This window comes from Myiozetetes cayanensis, unplaced genomic scaffold (assembly GCF_022539395.1).
Source record: "Myiozetetes cayanensis isolate MyiCay16 unplaced genomic scaffold, myiCay2020 scf13, whole genome shotgun sequence".
NCBI classification, from domain to species: Eukaryota; Metazoa; Chordata; class Aves; order Passeriformes; family Tyrannidae; genus Myiozetetes; species Myiozetetes cayanensis.
In genome coordinates this window covers 9,428,029-9,442,386 of record NW_026086937.1, presented here as the reverse complement: position 1 = coordinate 9,442,386, position 14,358 = coordinate 9,428,029, and the positions used below count along the sequence as shown (strand labels likewise).

The 14,358-nt window shown below is 38.3% G+C and overlaps 1 protein-coding gene across 7 annotated transcripts in view; it reads right to left on the bottom strand.

The window, feature by feature from the left end:
• WDR33 (WD repeat domain 33) overlaps positions 1-14,358 on the bottom strand; it is a 66,436-nt gene that overhangs the window by 45,514 nt on the left and 6,564 nt on the right. For 6 of the 7 annotated variants that reach the window (XM_050308761.1, XM_050308768.1, XM_050308764.1 and 3 more), the window contains 4 exons: positions 3,455-3,681; positions 1,588-1,656; positions 1,067-1,171; positions 435-530 (listed from right to left, as the gene is read on the bottom strand). In XM_050308761.1, coding sequence (XP_050164718.1) covers positions 435-530; positions 1,067-1,171; positions 1,588-1,656; positions 3,455-3,658 — 474 coding nt within the window. In that variant the 5' untranslated portion in view covers positions 3,659-3,681. Of the gene's footprint in view, positions 1-434; positions 531-1,066; positions 1,172-1,587; positions 1,657-3,454; positions 3,682-14,358 lie in introns of those variants that run through there. The other variant, XM_050308763.1, reaches the window with a different exon arrangement.

The window sequence follows — 14,358 nt, the reverse complement described above, 5'->3', positions numbered from 1 at the left end:
AATACCATCTGATCCACACAAACACCGAAGTTACTACAGTTCCTACTTAACAGCTGCAACGAGGAGATGAGAACAGTGATGATCTAATTACATTTAGGATGTTACAGGGTTACAGGGAGGGGAAAAATGCCTTACTCTGCATACAGTGGTCTTCTAAACAGTTACAGTATCTGAATTTTGTTTCCAATGTGTTTCTTTACTATTACAAATACTGTGTTCTTGAGAACACTTAGTACAACAGATGGAGATGGAATGAGAAGCACTACCTGAATTGCCTGTAGCCAGTCTGACATGGAGTCAGAGCAGAATAAAAGACCTCTAAGACTCCCACTACCACTCAGACCATAGACCCACAATGAGCAGAGTGAAGATGTGCTCCTAGAACACGCTCTAAGACCTCAAGGAAATACAGAAATTTTTATAGATTAATTTACCTGCAATATTGTTTCAAAATTGAAAGTCAGTCCATTCCATAAAGTGAACTCTCCACTAGATGCACCAGTGACCAAACGTCTCCCCTCAGGAGTCCACTGCAAAAGAAACATTTAACTAAACTGTGCAACATTCAAATATTTCTTGACAATTCTCCAAGTAAATCATGAGCTGTTTCAAGGAATCTGTGGAAAGAGAATTAACTAAATGACTTTCTAGAGGATGCAAGACAGACAAAAAAGCAGAACTGTGCCAGAGGGCCTTTTGATTTTTTTAACAGCAGGACAAAGCCCACTGTAAAAGTCATGAAAAAATCTAGAGAAGAAATGGTTTACTGGTACCAACATATTTCAAGAACCCAGTATCCATACTACACAATACTTCTCTTGAAATGTGATGGGAAAAGTGGAAATGCACCTCAAATCCACAGTAAGAACTCTCGTGTACTCAGACCCTACCATTTCTTTTCCTCAACCCTTCCACAGAAAGACTGGACACAGAAGTAGTCCATGCATTCCACATGCTAGTTTTATTTGAGGATGCTTTAACTACCATCTTGTTTCTTTATTCAGTTAAGAATCAGTGTAATTTAAATTAAGACAATACAACTAAGTAATTCCAACACTGTACTCACCCTGACAACAAACACTGGGCATTTTACTTTATTAGTAGATGTTCTAACAAACTTTGTCGTCACAGCATTCATAGGGTTGTTTAGCATTCCTATAGGAGGGACCAGCTGTAAGAGAAGAAACAAAAGATTTAATAATGACATTTTAAATCAGAAACTTCAAGAAAAGCACATGTTCTGAGTACCCATTTCTGGAAAAGTAAGATTGTCATTTGCAGGGATATTATCAGAAATAAATCCATAGAAGTGTTTCAAAGTCTGCATGATTTACCAACTTAAACATTCAGAACCAGTATCTTCAAGAGCAGTTTTGCAACCTCAGTGCATTATAGGAATTCTGACCAGAAATAAAAAGCCTCTACGTGGATTCCAATGGAAAATAATGTAGAGTGAAGCCACCCTTCATAACTTTAAGGCTTCTTGCAGACACAATGATAACCTCAGCTCACAGGCAGAATCCTTTCCATTTTCTGGACAAGTCTTATCTGAAGAACTTCACCAGTGAATAAGACAATTCCACTTACATCATTATAATATCCTGCATCAGGCTGGATTGCTCGCATATCTCGCTGGTCTCTCTGCCATACTCTATTCTGGAAAGAAGAAAACAACTCCTTGTTTATATCAGTGTACTCCATTTAAATAACAAAAAACAAGAAACACATTGAGAGCCTGTTTGGCAAACTCCAAAGCACTCCAAGGATTTTAGAATTAACTCCATCAAGACTTTGGACTCAGAAAAACCTGCAGAATTTGTGTGGTGTAAGCAAAGGAGTCAGGAATGTTTGAAGTGCTGCACGTTACTGTGACACAGGTGAGTGGTACTGCCCAAGCTCACAGGTACTCCCAAAGAGGCACCTTCAATCCTTTCCAAGCTTTATGTTCAGGGTAAGGATTTACACCAGTAGTAGCTGTGCTGATGAACTCCTCATGAAATCCCATAGAGCAACACGAGCTAGAGAGGGACCTGCTGCAGCTCAAGCATAGACAACACATTCAAATGGTTGAAACTGAGAAGACGTGGGGATAACAGTGCCTTCAATTAGTTAAATATTGGGAGCTGTCAAACACAACCTTTTCAAAAACACTTCTCATGAATTAAGAATGAAATTAATTATTTCAGCTTTGTGCCCCAGACTCTACCAATTTGGATTTGTGTGCATATTGGAAACTCAAGTCACAATTCTAGGTAAAACATTCCCAGCATACGCTACTACAGTTCGCTACAATTTCTTAAGACAAGAGCAAATTACATGTTAACTATTTTTCTTGGGTTTTTTGATAAAAATACATTAAATCGGTAGTACTGAAGTCTGGATTGAAATGGAATTCTAGTATATCCTAATTTTGTGTAAGCATCCAAGACATACAGAAATTTGATATTTTCTTTGTTATTACTTTAATAAACAGAATTTTAATAAACAGTTTTTTTCTGCACAGTAAAAAGGTCCTGAACTTCTAAAATTATTTTTTTACAAAGTCCCCTACTAATAGAATCTCTTTTGGCACATTCCTAAAACATGAGAATATGTTTAAAATGGTGGGTGTTCAAACAGATCTTAGAAGGTAACAGATTAAGTTAATAAGAAAACCTTCCAACTGTTAACACCTACAAACTATAATCATGCACTGGACATAGCAGATGGAATTACTTTCATCACGTTTTTGCAATATTGCTGTTGCAGCTGCAACAATTCCAGTATTTACAGATTTCATTCTCTCTCTTCTAGGCTAACACCCAGTACTTGTGGAATAAATCTTGGATCAGAAAATTTTATTTTTTAAGGAATTAATGCCACCCTATTAGGACACCTAAACAAGCATTTTTACAGAAACAATTTTTCAACTAAACTTCATTTAAGTTTTTCCGTATTTATCAACTGTACAGAAATGGACCTTCAGAGACCACCACAGTGCAAGCTGAAGTGCCATTTAGCAAAATGGTGAGAAAACATCTTTTAGTACCCTGGTTTTGAAGAGGAAGGGGTAATGGTTCCTCTTCCATTTTGAGAAATTTCTATTTCAAAACAAAAATTAGAACAACTACGTTATTTACAATGAGTTTTTATGATCACTGAAAAGTCAGAATATCATCCAAGACACTCAACTGCACTCCAACTTCTAATTCCAAGACAGAATGTAAAAGTTGGCATTTATACAAACCACAAAATTAGCTGCACATGCAGTTTTATCCAAAAACCAACCTCCCCTATTTATTCATAATATACCAAATTTACAAGCTCGTGTCATTTCGGTCGAAAATGCAGCAGCAGATCTCCTGTTATTCCAGCCTGCTTTACGGACACCGAGAAGCACAGTCACGTTTCAGGAAGTCAAAAAGGTTTACGGGCAAAAACAAAACAAAACAAAACAATCTGCTAATTAACTGACCTCCAGATATTTAATGACAGAGGGATTGTAGTCTATGGTCTTTCTGTTGACAGCTTTCCTCATGCGCTTCCCATCGAAGGTGAGCTGCTGCATCGCCTGCTGCTGCGCGAAGTCCGGCCGCTTGTAGAAGAGCTGCCGAGGCGCCTGGTGCTGGAACCTCGGCATGTGGAAGAACCGCGGCGGGGACCCGATTTCCGTGGCCATGGCTCCCTCGCCTCCCAGAACTGCTGCAAGTGAAACACAGGGTTACCACACAGTTATAGGATCTCCCCTAATTTAAGTTTACAAGGCTTCATAAAGCGCTGCTTCTCCGCAAAAAAAACAGCTGCAGGATTCTCTGAAGAATTATTTTTCTTCCCCTGTGCCATGTAATGCCAACGTTAAAGCAGGGAAGTACCTTTTTTCTCTATCAAGAGATATTGAAACACATCAGTAGTAACTTGGCATTACCATCCCTAAACTAAAAATGTGCAGGAAGAGAACATCCTCACTGAAACAGCATAAATAAATGCAAGAAACGGTAAGAGCCTTCAACAGATAATATTTCAGATTCAATATAAAAAACAGGAAACACCACATTAGTTACAAATTCATTTAACTGTTGGCAAGGCAAAAAGTTTTCAAGGACTGACTCAACATCTTTTTCTAGAACCTAAAAACAAAATTATATTCCCTCTACATAACTTCTTGTAAATGGACCACAAATTTCATTCTACCCAGATGTATATTTTCAATTCCATTATTGCAAAATAAATTAATTACATCTTGATCAAGGTTTGATAAATGTAATTGATCATCATTTCCCCCACAACAAAATTCACTGAGAATGTTAAGGAAGTGGAGAGGCAGGGAAAAAATTCCAATATTCAGAATTTTTCTGATGGAGGGAAATGAGTGTAAAACCTAATTTTTCATTATATAAGGATTTCATAGACTGAGTTCATGGCAACCTCTTTAGAGCCGAAAACTAAAATATACACAGTCTTTAAAGTATATACTGATTTCAGACTAAGTAGTGACACACATTGAAGCAACAGAAGCTCAAACTTCATTTTGAATGTATTCTCCCCTACATCCTAAAATCAGTTTGAAAAATGTTTTAAACCAAAATAAACTGGCACTGTCATCAAGGGAATGCAAAAAGGCTGAGAAATTCACCTTTGCACAAAGGCTTAAGTGTTTACGCAGAAGCAAAATGCACTTAATAAAAAGAAAGGAAGTACAATAGCAGATTTCTTTTTAAAAAAATGGCATAACCTTTAAAAGCAGTGCATAGTTTGATTCCTTTCAAGAGGTTCTTTTTAACTACAAGGAGCAGGCTGCCCTTTAAATAAACCTCAGGCAGTTTGTTGGGCACAGGGCAGGAATTAGTTTGGCAAACTTGGGAGCTCACACTCCTTTCCACTGCTAACAAAGGGTGATGAGCCAGCTACGAACCAAGCCACCCACAACACCTGGCTGGCTGCTGGCTACACAGGCAGCTTCCACAGACAAGGGGAAAACCAAACTATAGCCATTACAACTCCTCTCCATTCAAGATAAACAGGTCCAAGCTGAAACAGCAGGTTTCCTTAAATTAGGAAACGTAACCCCTTGGGCAGGCAGAGCATCTCATGAGACCAAAGTGGTAACTGGGAGGAGAGGAGGAGAGAGAGAGATCCCAGCTGACAAAAAATAAACCTTTATCCTGTGGCTGAAAGGCTCATTTGCCTGGAAGCTCCAATACCAGGTTGTCTAATCAGACACCACATCTGCCCCCACACACTCCCACTCCAGGGCACAACTCTAACACAGGTACTACACTATTAAGCTTGCCTGGAGCAAGAAAAAGGTATCCAAACCTTCTCATGAAGGAATTACATCAAGTGCCCCCAACACTACAACTTACAATTCTTTTACAACCTGGCAGAAGGTATCAAACTGTTGAACAGAAAGTTTCAAGCGTTAAAACTCAAAGGTAAAATTAAAAGGGTAGTAGGGGGTTTATATCAAAAAAGAAAAAGTGGTTTCTTCAAACGAATAGAACAAGCTGGCATTAAACATGCAGCATGCAAGTTTTCAAGCACTACTCTCCCTCAAGTCTGAGGACACTTCCTTATACCAATCATCACTTCAAACCAGAGGAAAAAAGGTATTTTTTCAAAACCACATATCCGTGCTCTCTTATAGGCAATGTAAAAAACAATGTAAAAAATAAAGTTCAAGCACTGAGACCAAGAATGCAGACAAAGCTGTATGCTGGGCCTTCCAAAAACACTTTGATCAGATGTATTTGCAAGAAAACATTACATAAAAATCCCTATTTAGGGAAATATCGCAAAGCAAAGTGTTAATACTTTATTCTCATTTTCCAGAAAAATCTCCTCAAGAAAGTTTCTGCATTACCATCATTGGTAAATAAAGCATTAGCTGTCATGTGAGTCAATTTAGACTGGAGACACCTAAAACTACTGCAAGCAGTGTCTATCTTAAATTAGCATAAACAACATGGATTTAACATGTAATCCACATCAGCAAAAATCATTGTTTAAAATGTGACCAAGCACATAAAAATGATAATTACACCTCCTCATGCCTACCGATCCTTCCACATCCAGGATTATGACAAGTTAAGTGGCATCACAATTACAACAACACAACAAGGGAGATGACACAGGATTAGGAAAATGAAGCATTTATATTCCGTTCTTTCAACTTTTGAGATCACTGCCTCTATCACAAAAAGCCTTTTACCTGCAGTTATGAACTCTGCAAAAAGTTGTTTACCCAGCTGCTCAGAACCACTTTCTTCTAATTGCCTCAAATGTTCTGCTTTTATCCACATAACATCCTCATCATGTCACGTTTGCATCTAACACAGATGTCATCTGTGAATAAAGGGTGTGTGCACAGACAGGTGAGTGTATAGACACACCAAGTGAAGGTTCTAAACAAAGCAGCTTTAGAAATGAAGGGGTTTGGTACAGAATCAGTTATCAATTAAAATTGGAGCGTTTTTTCCAAATACCTCTACTCCAGCCAGAGCAATATACCCCATTTAAGTTACCAGTATCATATTTGGTCTTTTGTTGGGACAGATCAGTGCCTCAACAGGCTCTTCTTAAGATCTTTTTTATCAACTACATGTCAGAATTCAGCATGTCTATTAGCTAAAGCTCCTCTGGTATTGGCAGTGAGAGGAGAAACATGCAAACAGATATTATAGGACACTGTAATCCAGTGCAGTAACATCCACTTTCCTACTTTAAGCAAAGTGCCAAACTTTATTTTAGAGTCCATCAACAGGATTTAAGTAGAAGAATCATTTTTTCCTTAATATACACAATTAGAAGCAACAGCAAGACTTTTTCCAACATCAGGCACAGATCAGCTCTTATTTTGTTGATTCTGGACAGTAATGTTGCCAATTAATTGCTATTTTCTTCTCGTTTATTATACTCTCATCACAATTTGAACTGTGAAGTTAATTTTTGTACACCATTTTTCCACACATCCTTATCAGTTTCCCCCTTCCTGTTCCCACAAATACCCCTTTCAAAGTTGACCAGTTTTCACACCTTTTGAAGCATCAATGTACGTGGGGATATACAGAGAATATTTAACTAATTCACTGAGCAAATACAGGGCCACCCAGTAACACTGCAAGGTATGTAACTGGGCCTGCTCTTCAGATAAGATGACAAAAGAAAGCTGGGGAAATGCTATCAAAATGGGAATAAATGAAAGCATATCTGACATGAAATTGAAAGTAGAATTAGCACGAGATGACCAAAACCATCCCAAACACAACTTAAAAGAAGCACACAGTAAGAGTAGGAGAAACTACAGAAGCAAAACCATGAGGAGCAAAGCCAGTTAAGAGCAAATGAGAAACCTGACAAATAAGACAGAGGCAAAAGGAAAAACAAATAAAAGACAATATGGTTCAGGGAGAATTAGGCAGATGAAAGTGGACAACAGAACTAAAGCAGCTTGTGACAGCACCTAAAATGTTCACCCTGTTCCTTAACTGTCAACAACTACATCTGCAGCATAGTAAGCCCTTCATTTCTCTCTAGTAGTGCCACAAAAACAGCAGGTTCACTAATGCTGTCGAGTAATTGGAGGGACACTGCTGGAGAACAGAGTTAAAAATGGAAAAAACTGACAATGACCTCATACCCAGGGCAGCAGGGTGTCAAGACAGAATGATTTGGGGAGTTTCTTTGCTTTTTTAAAACAAGCAAAAAGTCTCATACAGTATTAGTCCACTACAGAAAATGGTTACCATCTAAGTCATGTACTCAAATAAGGCTACAAGGATAATACTGGCATTCAGTGTAGTAGCACTGTTACTTCATCATCCTATTTTGGGTATGGTTTTTCTTTTAATGTCAAAATGAATCTTGCATTAAGTTTGGAAAATTAATTGACAGATTTCAACTTGAGCCATGAAACCAAAGCAATTCACACATAACTTCACTAAATCAAAATAAAACAAATTAGGTTGCTTAAATCAAAATAAACCCACCAAACTAGTAGAGCTTAGAGAAAAAGAGTCATGGTTTATATTAAATACATCACTACTTACAGACAGTTCAATACTACATGAAAAATATGTGATTTATGTATAGTCTTGGCATATTCCATATGATTTACACAGAAAGTAAAGCTCATCATTAATGAAGTGCAGTAACTGGTAGCTAAAGTATCCTTGCCTATTTAGAAGTTATTTTTAATTGAAGGGAAAGACACTTGGGTGGAATACAGCAGGTAATAACTTGAACACATCAGAAGAAAAGTGTGCTCTCAGAGGTAGCACAGAAGGTTGTTCTGTGAAGGGCAAGGTACTTTGCTGGCCACTAAACACAACATGCTTAAGCTGAAGCTTAAAAGACACTGCTGCTTTAGCCATTCCAAGAGAAAGGAAAACAAGTGCTAAAAACTTCCTGAGTGTACCTGTGAACTACTTTAAATGTGTATTAGACAGTTCCACTACAAAGTACACGTGGTCTCTAAAGCACTTCTACAGTGTAAGAGAAACAGTGAAAACTAACAATTATTTGCACTGGAACAGCACACAGGATTCAAAACATGGTTCAGTAAAAACACATGAGTAGAGAAGAACAGAAGAGTAGAGAAGAACCATCTCAGCTTCCTGAGGCATAAGTATAAGATAAGAACATCACAATGCAAAAGAAGCTTAACAAGTTTTATTTCTCAGTACATCAGTAGTAGATGCCATCATTCTTTCACTAGACAAACACCTTTACATCCACAAGGTACAGATACTGCTTAATTTCCTTTTAGTAATGCCTTTAAATTCAAAAATCCTACTGTCAGTAGTCATCTCTGAGGAAACATGCCTCTGCACTTTCAAATTTGTGTATTAGAAATCCATAACCATGTTTGAATAAACACATCTGTTCTGCAAAGCAATCATATAAAATAAGATTTAATGTCTTTCTCATTCCCTCTTTTACAGAGTGTCAACACTTAGTTCCAAAAGATCCTTTCTTCTTTTGTCCTTTGGAAGGATGTTCATCTCTGCTCTGGAGATCAGCCATGGATCCTTCCATGGACTTCCCCTTTCCTGAGGAAAGTTCTTTCTTGGGTCTCATCATCCAGATTTTTTTCCTCTCCTGGGAATCAGACCTCTTCCCAGCACAAAAGGATTACGTGAAAGGATATATTCCAGACATAACTGTTCAAATTTTTGCCATTTCAGTCAATTTTTTCATGTTTAAGCAAAGAAAAAAAAAAGAAAGAAATACGCATGTACATAAACCATTTCTCTGCTACACAGGGACAGAGCCAGCCATCCTGGTTAAGGACTGAGAGGAGTGACAAGACAGTTCTTGAAGCACAAAATCACAAGGCAGGGCAGGTTACATGGAAAATTTTTTTGCAAGCCATCCAATTTTACATAAACTCTCTTCCAAATATTTTAAACTATATTAGATAGTCCCAAAATAGTTACTCTTTTAGATGGGAAGTGAAACCGGACAAAAGACGACTTTTCAATTAGTGTTTCTACATCTCCCTTGTTCACTCACTGACAGGAATGGAGCAGGAGTATCAGAAAATTGTATCACCAAACCCACTGTAAAACCAGCACTAGCAGCAGTAGCTTCTACCACATTGTTCTGAACATACACTTGAAATCTGCCAAAACTCATCTGCATGTCTGCCAATGAATTCATCAGAATCCCAGAATCAAAGAACATGCTGAGTTGGAAGGGACCCACAAAGATCATCCAGTCCAGCTCCTGGCCCTGAACAGGACCAGCCCCAGCAATCCCATCATGTGCCTGAGAGGATCATCCAAACACTCCTGGAGCTCTGGCAGCCTTGGTGCTCTGCCCATTGCCCTGGGGAGCCAGTTCAGTGCCCAAACACCCTCTGGGGGAAGAACCTTTTCCTAATACCCTGCCTAAACCTGCCCTGACACAACTTCAGGCCATTCCCTCAGGTCCTGTCCCTGGTCCCCACAGAGCAGAGTTCAGTGCCTGCCCCTCCTCTGCCCCTCCCCAGGAAGTTGAATCTCTCCCAGCAGATGAGACTTTCCTTCTGCTCTATGCAGATGTCATCATTTTTCCTATGTTTCCCTCACAGCACATTACATAAATCCACTCTGAAAACACAGAAAAAAACTATGAAAAAGAAAAAACTATGCCAAATTGTAGCTCTAGTGAAGAATATATTAATTTGACCAATTCTTTGAATTGCTTTGTGTTTCAATTTTCTAGTGTACTGGAAAAAACATTTAATCAGATTTACAAAAGATGACTCAAAGTCTGAACATTCTACATCTTCTTGAGACTCTCAAAAATCTCAAATAATTTTGACTACTTTTCTTATTACAGTTGGCTTTTTTTTTTAAGATAGATTTGAGACAGATTAAGCTGTTTCACCAGAATTAGTGTTACATCTAAAAGATAGTATCTTTCCCACTATTTATGAAAGAGAATTGGTTTATTAAGCAGGAATATAAAGCTAGTTAAAAAAATAGATGCAATAACAAAGTGCAAAATTGCCCACAGCAGACCTATAACAGTAGGAAAAAACTGCTTAAGGTTCTTGACCTCTGAGTATTTAGAAATCTCATTCCCACTCTTGAATTACATAAGGCACAGCAGCAGCACGCATTTTTGTGCATTTTTATATGCAGACCTCAAAAAATTTTCCACAAGACATGCAGGAGTGAGTACAGCAAGTTTAAACTTAAAAACAAGACTATTGTAATTTGAGAGACTCCTTAATTAACCACAGGTGCTGGAGGTCTGTAACACACCAAATCACAGGAGTCAAGGCAAAAATACTGACCTGTGTTACACAACACTGCTATTACGCAACATTCCTGCTCTCTGCAACAAGCACATTTCCCCGGGGTTCCACTGCTGTGCTCCCAATAAACATCTGCATCCATTCTCTGTCCTGTTCTACTTAGGAGCAAAACTTCCCTAAGAAATGGGGTTTAAATTCTGACTGTGCGAATGAGGGGGGAAAGGATTTAGCAGCTTTCCCTGTTCCAGTCATTCTGTTCCAGTAGAAAATATAAAAAATAAAATAAAAATCTCCTAGTTCTTCATTAAAACACAGACATATACTTTGACTTGGCAAGTCAAACTACTCTGCCCCAAAAGGTTCATAAATCTGTTCTTATTTGGAAATACACCAAAGATTTTTGTTTCATGCACGGTCCAAAATCTGCTGCACTGGCATGATCAAAACCTAAAGATGCAAAAGCATCTCCCTCCCCCCCCCTTAACTTCAGTTCTGTACTTTCATAATGCCCAGTTTCACTATGAAGGTCAAACCTTTGGATTTTTAACAAAACCCAAATATATACACACTACACGGAGTCCAAAAGGGCAGAACACCTAACATGACAAAATGTGATTACGGTGATGCAGTTTTAAATTCAAAGGGTTTATTCTCTGCAGGAAGAGGAGGAGTGCTGATATTTGACAGAAGCCCTACACCTTTGAAGTTTCACATACAAACACAATGCTCAAGAACCTCAGAAACAGCAGAGCAAGCAAACAGATAAATGGATATCTAAAATCCCAAAAGATAACGGGCTATCAGGGAAACACCTTCAAACAGCCAGTCTGAAAATCGCAGGTTACAGAGCCTGGGGGACAGGCTTAAACAGCTGAGTCTGCTTAGCTGCACATAAGTTACACACATACATTTAACACTTTCTTCAAATTTTGTATTTCTAACCCTCAACAAATACCTTATAATCAAATCACAAATATTCCTCTTTTTACGCTCAAACAAAACCCTTGGTTCATTCCAAAGCAGATGTATTTACAGAAGATCAGGTGCTTACATACACCATAAAGTCAAAATCCTTCAGTTCGCAGGACTCAGCTCCTGCTTTACCACTTTGGTCACACAGAGAAAACTCACGAGTACAGTAGCTTGGAATTATCCCCTTTCTGCACCTCACAAAAGCAACAGTGAGTTTCTTGAGCTGTACTTCAAACACGGAAGCAACCAAGTGCAGGAAGAGGATGTGTGGCAGACTTCACCTAAACCTCAGTGAGAAAACAGGCAGGATTTGGTTTGCTGCCATGATTTCACTATTACCAGTTTAACAACCTGGCTTTAACTTAAAGTTACTCATAAGATTTTAATAATTTTTAAAAAACAAAATATTCTTCCTCCATCTAATCTACCCATATATCCATTTATCTCAACTCCTGCTTAGCATTTGTCAAGAGCAGCATTTAGATTATAACCCAGACTGTCTTTCACAACAGCAATTCATCTTAACCAGCCGAGTACATCCAGTGTGGTTCTCATGCTGAAGCCATTACTGATGCTGCCTCATCTTGGAGCTGCTACTTTGACAGAAAGCAAAACTATAGGGGTCACATTTAAACCACAAAACATCCCACAACAAATACTAAAAAAAAACATAAGAAAAGGAGTTTAAAGGCAAAAAAGAAAGGGAAAAAAAGCCTCTCTTCCTTGCTTATTCTTAGTATCAAGATACTCTTCAGCTGGTTATTGTATCCAAACCTGCTGAACCAACATTAAACTTGGTCAACAACAACAACAAAGAAATCACAGCTGAATCTGCTTGAGATGCTCCTCGTAGTTTCACCCAATGCACAGTTGTGGCCTTACTTGTAAGGAGAAGAATTGCTGGTTCATATTGAGCTTGGCATCGGCTGCAGCTCTCTGGGTGTCTTTAGTGACACTGCTGTGCAGTCAGTCATGCTTTACCTTGTACAAATCCATGAGGCTCTGCCTGCCCAGGGGGAACTCGGCACATCTCCCTGCTGATCTCCACTTTCCTGCTGACCCATTCCTCAAGTCCCTCCTGATTCAAGTGCTACTGTCAGGTACACAATGGGATGGCCACAGACAGCCAAGGAAGGGGAGAAAGAGTGACAAGGAATCCTGCAAGAAACAATCTTCCGAGAACTTTATGGTTAAGGGAAGGGAAGAGGACTAGAAGGACTATGGCAGTTTGTAGGGCAAAACTTAGGTAGGGAAATACAGCAAATTGTCTTTGTTTCAGAAACAGCCTACAGAAATTCTGCTGATAAAGAGAACAAAGTCCATACAATCTATCGACAGTTTGAGTCTCTTCACACTATGAAACAGAAACGTACATTTTAATATACTTAGCACAGCTGAGTAGCTGAGACCCTAAGAGTTGCAAACTCAATGCTGACAAGGTATCAAAGCCTTTTTAGTAAAACTTGGGAATTACTAAGAGTTTTAAGTTTTTACAGAGATTCACCTTTCATGATGACCTTTATCTACTGAGTGCTTAACAAACACATCCAGAACTCCTGCAACATTTGCTTTTACACAGAGAAGAAGTTGCAAACATCAAAAGAATTAAGAAAATCTCTACTTCACAACCCAAAGAATGCTTGCTCCCTGCCCCCTCATTCAGTGTTACTCAGGCCAGTCTTCTGACAAAGCAGTGCTGTTCGCCATACCAGTTTCTGGGCCAAATAAAGGCAGAAGTGTGTCTTAAGTTTCCATAACTAAGAAATTAAAGTCTGGAAGGGATAGCAGGGGGAGGGTAGTAGTGTTATCACATGTGATCATGTGAAAAAATGTGCCTTTATATGGTGAGAAGTGTGAAAACAAAAAAAAACCTACCAAACAACCCACAACTAAAAGCAGTGTTTTTCAGGAATATTAACCATGTTTCAAAAATTAGTTTTCTACTTCTCTCTCTCCAAGAAAAAGATTTTATACTTCAGTAGAACACTTCAAGATAAAAGAACTTTTTATTTCCCTGCATATTTTAATGGCAAAAGCCATTCACCACTGATGTCTAACTCAAAGTGGAGGCTCTGTGCAACAGAGCTCCGATCTTTGGGGCATGACAAAGGTTATTTACACAGTTATTTATTCAATATAAGAAGATAGTAAACACTTTTACAGCCATACTGCAGAATAAATGCCCTATAAAACAAGACTCCACAATATTTTCTTAGCAATGTCCAAGGAAATTTTTTTCAAGGGTTTTTAATTCTCTTTTGATAAAAAGACGTAGCAGATGCACACAGAAAGATTAAACTGACAGAAACTCTTTGTTATTCACCTCAACCCAAAACTTCAGGTTTTCAAGCAGTTAAATTAGCAACTACATTTATATCAAAATATGCAAATTAATACCTACATTTGCTATGCCTAAACTTAGCTAACAAAGAGACACCTTGAAGCAAGAGTAATGGAATTGCAGAGAACAATTCAAACCTTATCGAATCACACAATGCTGCTAAACAAGCTTTATGGACCCTGCTACAAAACTGAAAGCAAAATTACATAACCAATGTTCCCAATTTTTACACCTATTGTTGAATCTGAGTTTAAAAAAACAACAAATCCCATCAAAGAAACACTCCATAAATTAAGGAAATAGTGGAAGAAAACAGCAATTCTAA